Source organism: Chlamydotis macqueenii, chromosome 6, assembly GCF_036417535.1.
Source record: "Chlamydotis macqueenii isolate bChlMac1 chromosome 6, bChlMac1.mat, whole genome shotgun sequence".
Taxonomy (NCBI): domain Eukaryota; kingdom Metazoa; phylum Chordata; class Aves; order Otidiformes; family Otididae; genus Chlamydotis; species Chlamydotis macqueenii.
In genome coordinates this window covers 23,801,499-23,811,671 of record NC_141561.1, presented here as the reverse complement: position 1 = coordinate 23,811,671, position 10,173 = coordinate 23,801,499, and the positions used below count along the sequence as shown (strand labels likewise).

At 46.9% G+C, this 10,173-nt stretch overlaps 2 protein-coding genes across 7 annotated transcripts in view; both read left to right on the top strand.

Moving 5' to 3' along the window:
• Positions 1-656: 656 nt before the first annotated feature.
• Positions 657-4,464, top strand: ATP5MC3 (ATP synthase membrane subunit c locus 3). Of its 2 annotated transcripts, none has more exons than XM_086751496.1 (5): positions 657-788; positions 863-940; positions 1,929-2,006; positions 2,378-2,571; positions 4,264-4,464. In XM_086751496.1, exons 2-5 carry the CDS (start codon positions 902-904, stop codon positions 4,403-4,405), a joined length of 453 nt encoding a protein of 150 aa, XP_086607622.1. In that variant the 5' UTR covers positions 657-788; positions 863-901; the 3' UTR covers positions 4,406-4,464. The 2 variants fall into 2 exon arrangements, with proteins under 2 accessions (XP_086607622.1, XP_086607623.1); XM_086751497.1 differs by lacking the exon at positions 4,264-4,464 and adding an exon at positions 3,986-4,230 and having other exon boundaries at positions 677-788.
• A 3,773-nt stretch (positions 4,465-8,237) lies between these two features.
• Positions 8,238-10,173, top strand: part of ATF2 (activating transcription factor 2) — a 47,032-nt gene continuing 45,096 nt past the window's right edge. The window contains exon 1 of one of the 5 annotated variants that reach the window (XM_086750602.1): positions 8,238-8,302. The gene's annotated coding sequence lies outside the window, so the exon portion shown is untranslated. The remainder of the gene's footprint in view (positions 8,303-10,173) is intronic. The other 4 variants (XM_086750598.1, XM_086750599.1, XM_086750600.1 and 1 more) reach the window with 4 other exon arrangements.

Sequence of the window (10,173 nt, the reverse complement as noted above, 5' to 3'; positions counted from 1 at the left end):
TAGGTGACTAAAGCGGGAATCTCGGGAACACATGCTCAGTTCTGTGATGATAATCTCGCCCTGATTCAGCTTGACTGAAAAAGACTTTTTTCATTACTTGGCCGTGAACCTGCTCATCATGCAAATGACGTTTAGTTCAAACAGTCGAGACTTCTTGAACGCTTCAGCTATTCTCGCAGGCTCCCTTTTTTTTTTTTCTGTCCGTGAATCTCGCCCCGCCGGGAGCTGCGGCGTTTCGGGGACATTTGGGCAGTGTGTGAACGCCCCGCACCTCGACAGAAGCAGCAGTTCCCGTCCGGCACCGACGTTCCCGGACAGGGGGGTCTCCTCTGCCCTTCTGCACCGGGCTGGGGAGGCCTCCCCGCCAACGACGCGCTGCGGTGCCGTCATCCCTCCGTCCCCTGCGCGGAGCACACGCCCCGGCTCCTTCAAGCTCCCCCCGTAACGGCCTTTCCCCACCCCGCGAATCGCTGCCCCGCTCCCCTTCCGCACGTCCTCGGGGCGCCTGCCCGCCACGCTCCCTCCTAGCGCCACCACGTCAGCGCCAGCGCGCGCACCGCTCGCCACACCCCCTCGCTGCCTCACCGCAGCTGCGCCGACGCGGGGCGGGGCGCGGCGCCGCGCGCTGTGCGCCCCCCGCCGCTGCCAATAGAGTCGGTACAAAGTGACCTTGGCGCCGCGCCCCACCCCCTTCCGCCGCGCTGCATCCGGGCGCTCGCCGCCGGCCTCGCCGCGCCTGCGCAGAGACGCCCCAGCCCCTCGGCTCTGAGGTGCGGCAGCCGCAGCGGGTGAGTGGCGGCCCCGCGCCATCCGTCCCCATCGCCGCCACCGCGGCCCCTTCACTCTCTCCTTCTCTCCGCAGAGACACCGATTTGTGGCCCCCGAACGCCGCCCGTTAAAGATGTTTGCTTGCGCCAAGCTCGCCACCTCGCCCGCCCTGGTGAGTGGGGGCGCCCGGGCCCGCGGGGGGTGCCTGGGCCTCCTCGTCGGTCGCGTCCTGGGCTGCAGCGGGGGCTGCGGCGGTCGCGGGGCGCCCGCAGGTCGAGTGGGCCTCTGGACCCCACGGCAGGTCCCTGGGACGAGCGCGTACGGAGGGCCGCCCGCCTGAGCGGGAAGAGTGAGGAGGGGGAGCGAGCTGCGGCAGGGCTAGGTTCTCCTTCCCGCCTCCTTGGCGTGGGCCAGGGCCCTTTGCCAAGGTAAGGGGCCTTCCCACACGAGCGGTGAAGGGAAAGGGCAACGCAGCAAAAAGCTCTTGGGCCTGGTGCGCTCTGCAGCTTGCTGTAGGTCAAACTCCAGCCTGTTGCTTGCCCTGCACAAGACCGTGATTTTTTTTGCCCTTGCAGAGACAAGGGACTAGCCTGCTTGAAAATGTCCTCTGTAGCTTGCAAAACGTCTCATTTGGCATGCCGCAGGCACAGGTTTCCCCTGCAGGAAGAGCTTTGTGCAAGAGCCGATATGACCTTAGACTGCTGGAAGCCCAAGGACACATGCAGGCCGCTTGTGAAAAAGGATTCATTCATTTATGTCTTGCTAGATTTAGAAGCCTAGGTTATGTCTGTGCATTTAACAACTTCGGAATTCATTTTGATGACTTTTATTTTTTTCATTTCAAAATGTATATTGCTGCTGGCTGGTCTGTCTGGCTTTTTTGTCACTGTTTTGCTCCGTTTTCAGTCAGTATAACATATGTGCAGGTTCATTGAATGAAGTAGCTGTTCTCAATAACATTTCCTGAAAACTGCTATCAAATTGCATAGCAGTGTTTGCTTCTGTATCGTTTATTGTATATTAAGCTATGCAAAGATTGCTGTCTTTCAAGTAAGACAAATGGCTTAGTAGACAATAGTCTTATAATCTTAGACTATTGTAGGGGAACAGCTATGATCAAATGTTTCTTTTTTTTTATAGCTTTTTTACTCCTCTTGCAGATCCGTGTTGGATCAAGAGTCTCGTACAGACCAATTTCGGCATCTGTGTTGTCTAGGCCAGAGGTCAAGAATGGAGAGGTACCTTATAAACAAAATTCTGTATCTTCCTAAATTACCTGGTGAGCCTAAATGTCCTCAACCTAGAGTTCACTTGTACTAACTCAGATACCTATAGTGTGAAACTTGCTTTAAGTCAAACACCTAATAATACATGTTGCTGTCTTGCTATTTCCCCTGAAAATTCTCTCATGTTTAAAGTTAATTGCTTTCAGGTGGAACAGGTAACATTCTGAAGTTTTTAACTCTTAGTTATAGTCTCATCACTTGGAAAGGGAACTAGACATTGGATCTAATTTTACTTCAAAAACTGCAGAATAACACTGTCAGAGTGGTCTTAAAAAATGGTCTGTGTCTGAACATAATGCTTTTTCATGTTTTGTTTTTCTTAGGGCAACTCAACACTTAATGGGGCCCAAAATACTGTCTCCCGACTAGCACTTAGAGAATTTCAAACTAGTGCTATCAGCAGGGACATTGACACTGCTGCCAAATTTATTGGTGCTGGTGCTGCCACAGTAGGTGTGGCTGGTTCTGGTGCTGGTATTGGAACAGTCTTCGGTAGTCTAATCATTGGTTATGCCAGGTAATCAATCTCTCTTTTAAAACTCTTGAATTGCATGCAAGTGTATCTTGAGAAAGCATCCCCAGATAAGCTAAGTTGTAGTAAGGATGATGGCACTGTAATAATGTTAATAATTACTATTAATGATAAACATACCTAAATAGAATCATATGAAATGGTAATATATTCATCAGGATGGCTCTATTGTTCAATTCAGAACTCTGTACACTCTCCCTGGAGAAGAGACACCAGAGAAGTGAGATCATTAGACTTGGTCAGTGTTTCGATCACTGAAGTCCAATGCTACAGTATTCAGTTCCAGAACTGAATTAAAAATCTAGCCTGGATCTTTTCCCAGGTGAGGAGAGAAGTCCGAAAGAGAAACTGTATGAAAACTGGTCATCAGTAATGTGAGTTTGTATGCTTTAGACTTTGTAGTCAGGATTGTTGTTTAGAAATGGATGCTTAATTCAGGTTTCTAACACATTCAGCTTTGCATCTCACAATATGTAATTACTTTATTGAATGAGTAATCATTCCTTCTAGAAATCTGAAGGGAGTGAGAGTGGGGATTTTATAGTAGGGATGAACTTTGCCCAGATAAGTTTACAGTGTTCCTGTTGTAGGAATAGCTCACAAGGTATCAGGGAAGAGCAGAACTCATACAGGCATAAAAAAGCTTGACTGAATGTTTCATGTTTTTCGTTACTCTTTCAACCATTAAGTCTTACTTCTTAATAAAGTTTTTGTCAGCTTTACTGAAGACAAGTTCACTTTACACTTGAAGAAACAAGTGTTTTCAGTACAAAACTAATGTCTCCTTTTTTTTTGAATTTGGCATGAACATGTCAATAAGAGGTTGTAGAACATTACTTCATAGTATTATGTTGAACGTTCTCTTTTTTTTTTTTTTTTCTCCCCTCCCCCACACGCTTCTTGGAGGGATAATTCATTGCTTTTTTGCAACAAACTGCAGTGTATTTCTCTTTTTTTTTTTTTTTTTTGCTCTAGGTGGTTTCAGTTCCTGTATTCATTTGAGAGTTACTTAAAATGTTAGACACAAACTTCCTTGGAATATAGTTCTAATGTCACAGATGTGAAATAAATTCATAAAGCATAGTGCTGATAGTTCCTGCATGGGAGGATGCAGAGAAGTCAAATTTGAAAGCATATATGAATGTAGTCACAAAAACTGTGTTCATTTGGAAAAGCCATATGAAATCTGCATAATTTGAATCTAGTCTTAATAGCCAACTTGTTTGTCTCCAGTTAAATCCTTGCTAAAAATTACTTCTGCTTGGATTTACTGGCTTTTCCTTTTACGGAATCTGTGGCAAGGAATTATAAGGTTCTGAATCTGTCAGATACATTAAGATGTATGAAAAACTTCTTAATTGTAAAGATAAAAAGGTCTTACACCTTCGCTTTCTTTTAGAAATCCTTCTCTGAAGCAGCAGCTGTTCTCATATGCTATCCTCGGATTCGCCCTGTCTGAAGCTATGGGTCTCTTCTGTCTGATGGTTGCTTTCTTGATCCTATTTGCCATGTGAAAGGAGATCTGCCTGTAATACTGGCATTGGAATGTAACTGCATTTTATGGGACTCCCAGAATGTTGGTGTCATGGAAATTGATGCTATTTCCAAAGTCATTTCATTAAAGATAACAACTTTAACTGTCAACCTGTTGCCTGCATTTATTATGTTTCTCAGTAGGTTATCTGGAAGACAGCATCTTGTCATTCAGTCACCATGGATTTCTCCTGGTAGTGACATACCACATAGGACCCTTCAAACAATGACTTCAAGTCAGACATTTTATTTATTAATGTATATGGGCATGTTGCTTGCTTGTTAAAATTAATGTGGTATATCTTTGAAAGATCAAAGGATACACAGATTAAATGCGAAAGGCTATACTGCTGGCCTTGTTTCTTCACTTGTATTTCAAACTTAGCCAGGGCTGTTTCTGTGCACAACTTGTTTTTTCTCAGGCTAGCTGGCACATAAGATGTTCTGGCATCTCTTGATAGAAGGAGCTAAATACAATACAATACAGCAATTCACAGACAGTGATAGTATCAGAATCAGAGAGTATCAGAATCTTTAAGGTTGGAAAAGACCTCTAAGATCAAGTCCATCCATCAACCTAACACCACCATGTACTCTAAACCACGTCCTGAAATGCCACATCTAAATGTTTTTTGAACACTTAGAGGGATGGTGACTCCACCATTTCCTTCAGCAGCCTTTTCCAGTGCCTGATCACTCAGTAAAGAAGTGTTTCTTAATACCCAATCTAAACCTCCCCTGCCACAACTTGAGGCCATTTCCTCTTGTGTCCTATTATGTATGTGAGGTATAGGAGTGTAGAATATGCGGAATCTTTAAACATTTAGCTCTAGCAGAGAGTTAGAAGTGCCTTATGTGACTAGGTCTGGAAGTGGGCTTTTGGAAGGGTGAGAGAAGGGTAAGAGGTAAAGCATGTTGCAGCTGTCCTCCATGTGGTCTGTGCTCCCTCAGTGTTTATTTTATGAACTTGCTGTTATCCATTCTCGTAAGCCATTCTGTTACAGAGCTGATATACACCGTGCTTGCCCTGGATGAAAAGTAGATAATGATTACTAGAATTCTAGGCTAGAGCTCATCTGTGTATTTCTGTCCTGGTAGGTGAAGAACTTAATTCTGTTCTTTAGGTACTGTAGAGATCTCTGCAGGCATCTGAGGTGGCAGTCCATACTTACTAATATGGTGGACTAGTCTAGTGGACTAGTGTAATTCAGGCTTCAGATTTCCAGATCACTGAGATTTGGCTGAACAAGGATATTCAAACCTGTCTTGGTCAAGTCTAGCTCCAGCTCTGTTAATTGTATTTACCTATTGTTTGCATATAAAATGGTTCTGTTCAGTTGTGATTGTGTGTTTGGTGTAGAAAGAAGATCTGGCTAAGCTATTCCTCCATAACCTCAGTAAGAAAGCCACCCGAGTCACCATGAGTTACTTGAATCAGGTTTGAATAATGATTTGTGGATTTACATCCCATCTTTTCCCATGTGGTTCACCCTCTCAACATGTATTCTTTTCCCTATGATCAGCCTTGTCTGAAAGGCAGCAGACATCTCAGGTGACCCTGCATATGGATGTGAAGCCTGTCTATTTCAGTAGTAACATCTCCCCAAGCTTGTTTCTTTTTAACTCGCTCTTGGAGTGGTGAACATGAGCAAAACCCAAGCAAAATGACGAGTTGGTTATGCCAGTCTTGAAAGAATCATATCTCAGTCTTATGGATAAAGACTAATCAAGGACTTCCAAAACATGGCAGCAAACCTTCACACAGAGGATTATCCTCCTTATAGACAATAAGGGGCTTAGAGTCAATGAGTGATGGGCAGATTTTCACATCTGAATGATCACAGGGAACATTGACTCCCTTGCTCTATTCCTCTATTTTCCCCGTTCTTGAAAAACAGTTTTGTTTCAGTGGTTACGTGAGCACTTTTAACAGTTTGGTCAGTTTGAGTGGTCTTACAAAGACAAAAAAATACTCTCAGTTTTTCTAAAATGCTCACAAAAGAGACAATTATAAATGTGTAAAAGATTAAATGTTTTTTTTTAAAAAAAAAACAACAACAACAAAAAAAACCCCAAACAAACAAAAAAAAAAACAAAACAAAATGAAAAAACCGACCCCAGCCTTTTTGCGGTGATTAGGCAGCAGCAGATCAAGGACTCTTTATCTTCTCAATAAGAGTTTATATCAAGAAATCTTTTCCATAGGTCAGAGAAATCAGATAAACAGTTCTATGAGTTGATCCTGTAGGCTTCACTTCCTTTAAGCCTTTCTCAGTTTCTTCTGCTTGGACCATGCTGACCTTAGAGGTCATGGTCTAAGTCATGACTCATGACAATTCATATTGTAGGTTCTCCAGATCCAAAGGTTGTGTTCATGTTTCAGTGTTGAAGATGAAGCCAGCTGAAGCAGAGATCACATCATCTCTGAATAACTGTTCTGCCTGCTGTGCCAATAGATCAGGTGTCATTCCACGTCTGACAGTGATGTGCATGAGAATGTTATCCTGATGAAGGAAATGTTTATGTTACAAATTACACTCTTAAGTTATTGCTGCAGGTAAAAGTGATTCATCCTTTTCATCCTGCTTTTTTTTTTTTCCTTTTCCTGCTTTCTCTCTGCTTATATTTTTAGCACCAATTTCAGACTGAAGAAAGGCGAGTAACTTGCAGTTCAGTTTTCTGCTCAGGTTCAGGACTGATGCTAACATGTCATGGTAGAGCAAAACCACTGAAAAATACTTGTTTCCAATACAGCTCTTAGTTGCTCTGTGAAGAAAGGAACAAGATGTCTATTCCTCCCTTTTTGCACTCACATTTGAGCCCTTTGCAACATGCTTACAGTAAAGAATAATTCCACCTTTGAGTAAACAGCGTACTTTTATGCCGTTGCTTTTAATCCCCCCTTATCTCAAAGTACTTGGCAAAGGTGCTGTACAGTGCCCACTAAAAAAAATTTACAAGAAATGAAACCTACCATATTGTCTTTTGCAAGTTCAGGGAAAATCAGACAAAATGTAATTTACTGGAACTACTACTGCATTTTTAGAAATATTTTTTTTTTGTTACTCACAGTCTCATACTCTCAGATCAGTCTTGGGCTCAGAACAAGACATTTCCAAATGATACACAGCCACAGAATTAAAATTTCATCTGTGATTCAGAGCACATACTAGCTAAACTGGCTTGCCATAGATGATTATGATGTTTTCTTAATTCATCCAAAATGCTTCTCGTTCCTTTGTGTAAAATTTAGGTGCTTCCCTTCATTGTGCGGTGCTGCAACATTTTTGATACTATGTTAAATAAGGTGAATCTTCAGCAGAACCATGGCTTCAGGTGCCCACCTAGCTCCTGCTGTGCGCGCTGTGGTGCGTAGAGAGATGGGGAAGCCACAGGAATATAGCCAGTACAGGGGTTTGGAGGGCCGGTTATTCCAAAAGTTTGGTGTGACGAGCGCATGAAGCGCTGTCACTGAGCGAAGCCTTGCAGCGGTTTAGTCTCTACCCGCTTTCTGCTGCCTTCCCCGAGCAGCTGCTGCCCGCCGTCCTGCGGAACCAGCGCCTCCTCCTCTGGGCTCCCCATCCGCCATGGCTGCACAAACCCTCCATCAACAGCAGCTTTGCCCGCCGTGCCGGCCCGCGCACGGGCACAGTTCAGCTTGGCCCTCGCGGCAGATGTGTTGCCCAGATGTGGCCAGTGAAGTCTTCAGCCAGCCACATCTGCTCGGGGTTCCGGGCAGGGGAGTGTTCCCGCTCTGAACAGCGGGGAGCCGTGTAACGGGACTGACGCGCTCCTCGCTGGCCGCAGAGGTTCGGTAGTGGCAGCGAGGAGCAGAGCCCGTGCGTTTGCCGACGCGCGAGCCGCCGTTAGCCCCGTTCGCTGGTCACACGGGAAGGCAGCGCCTCGGTCGCCCATCCGCGGGCGGACCGAGCAGCGCCTGCTTAGCTTCAGCCCCCTCCCCCCGGCCGCACCCAGGCACTCGGCGCTTCCGGCCACACCGTCCCCAGCCGCCCCGCCGACGGCGCCCAACCAGCGGCGCTCGCCGTCCCCCGTCCCGCCCCTCCCCGCCACGTGACCCGCGCCTCCCCGCTGCCCACGGAGATGTCAGCTGAGCTATCGCGAGAAGTGACGGAAGCCTGTGGGGGACCCGGCCTTTAATGTGCGGTTCGGCCCGCGTTCCCGGGTGAGTTTGTAAACACCAGCGCGGCCTGGCCCGGCCCGGCGGCGGCTCCTCCTCCCCCTCCTCTTCCTCCCTCCGCGCTGCGGCGTCCGGGCAGGCGACCGCGCGCACCGGGGGCGGAGGGGAGGGCGCGGCCCCGCTCGGCAGTAGGCGGGGGATACCCGGGAGGCAGTAACATGGCGCCGCCGCTCCTCTCCACGGCAGCCCCCTCCCCCACCGCGGCCTGCGGCTCCCGCCGCCCCTAGAGCCGGGGCGGGGCGGGGCGGGACGGCCCGGCCGGCGCCGCGGAGACCGGTGCCCGCCCGGAGGTAGGGGTCCTGGCGGGCGCCCCGAGCGAGCGGAGCGGGGTGGGTAGGCGGGTGGGCGAAGGGGGCTGCAGCTCCCCGCGCCCCGCATCCGGAAGCCGGCTGCCCCGCGGAGGCATCGCCGGTACCTGCTCCGGGCCCGGCCCGCGGCAGGGGCGGGGGGTGAAAGGCAGCGGGGAGGGCGGGAGGAAGGGGGCAGCCAGGCCTGGCCTGGCCTTTCCACCCCAGCTCAGCTCTGCTCCAGGGAGGCCTCTCCCTGCATCCATCTTCTGCTCTGAAGGGGGATCTCGGCCCGTAGCCGGGGCTGGTGCAGAGAGTGCCGAGAGGGGGGCACGGGGGAGAGTAAGAACAGCCTTTCGGCACCAGAAAGAGGTGCTGGCCTGCCTGGGGTCTGGCCATGGATGTGGTCCTTCTGCACCAGTTAGCTTTGCTTGTTATTGTGTGTTATACCTCTCGAGTTGCCTTAATAAAAGGTCTCTGAAGCTTTCACGTGGAAAAAAAAAAACATATCACAGACCCTCAAGCAGTGATGGCTGCATGATGTTTTAGGCACAAATGTTTTATGCCACAATGAAACTTGATGTTTGGAGCTAGGGGATATGTGTGCTGCCATATTGGTCCTGCAGTCTTATTCACTCTACGATCTTTTTGCATCCGTATTCTTGGAGTGAGATCCATGAGTATGTTTCCATGTCCTTTCTGTGCACTCTGTGTCACTCATTTGCTTTTCATTACATTGCTTTCTCCCGGAGATGTTTATCTTCAAATAGTGATAGTGTCACCTGTTACCTTGCACTAGAATGGGACATTCTAATAAAGCTGGAAATTCTGAATTATCCACTAATCTCCAAATAGTGACCCTGAATATGGCCAAAGTGTATTTCCTTTTCCACCTTTTAAAATAATATTTTTGTTTTGTTGTCATATTGTACCCATGGCAGTGAATGCCATGTCCCAAGCTCTTGCAAAGTGTAAAGCTAGGCAGAATTAATAAAAACAAATGTTCCTGACGTTAAGGTCGTAGTACTGTTAGGTCCAGCACTACCTGTTAGGATTTGGAGGAGCCTTCCTTGTGGTCCCGGTCTTCCATAAGTGTACCAGATGTGATTTCTTCATCCTTCTGCTGAAACTTAAGTTACTGTCTGTTAATGGCTTTCCAGTTGCAGAGATAATTTCAGAGGGAGAATCTATAGTCAAGTTAGACATTCACTTGAATTATCTTAATGTTTATAATTCTGCATTCTAGAATCAAAATGGGAAAGATGTCTTAGTGAAAAACAAAGCAATAACTTTGTCGGGGACTGCTTCTTGTTTAATACATCAAAAGATATGTGAAATAATAAAAAAAAACTTTAATGTGTACATGGAGTGAAGCAGCTTTTTAAAAAATGCATTATGAGTTTGTGTTTTAATACTGATATTGCATGCTAATACTTAATCAGCTAGTTGAGCCCTTGATCTTCTTTACCATGTAGTTGATTTTTCTATCCTGATTTGAATACTAGAAATATGAACATGTTTGCTATGTCTTTTTCCAGAAACTTCTAGACTATGCAGCGTCTAACAGAA

Coding starts and splice junctions, on each gene's coding strand:
- ATP5MC3 (XM_086751496.1), top strand. CDS start 902: ATGTTTGCTTGCGCCAAGCTCGCCACCTCGCCCGCCCTG. Junction 941..1,928: donor TCGCCACCTCGCCCGCCCTG/GTGAGTGGGGGC, acceptor CTCCTCTTGCAG/ATCCGTGTTGGATCAAGAGT. Junction 2,572..4,263: donor CTAATCATTGGTTATGCCAG/GTAATCAATCTC, acceptor GTTTCTCAGTAG/GTTATCTGGAAGACAGCATC.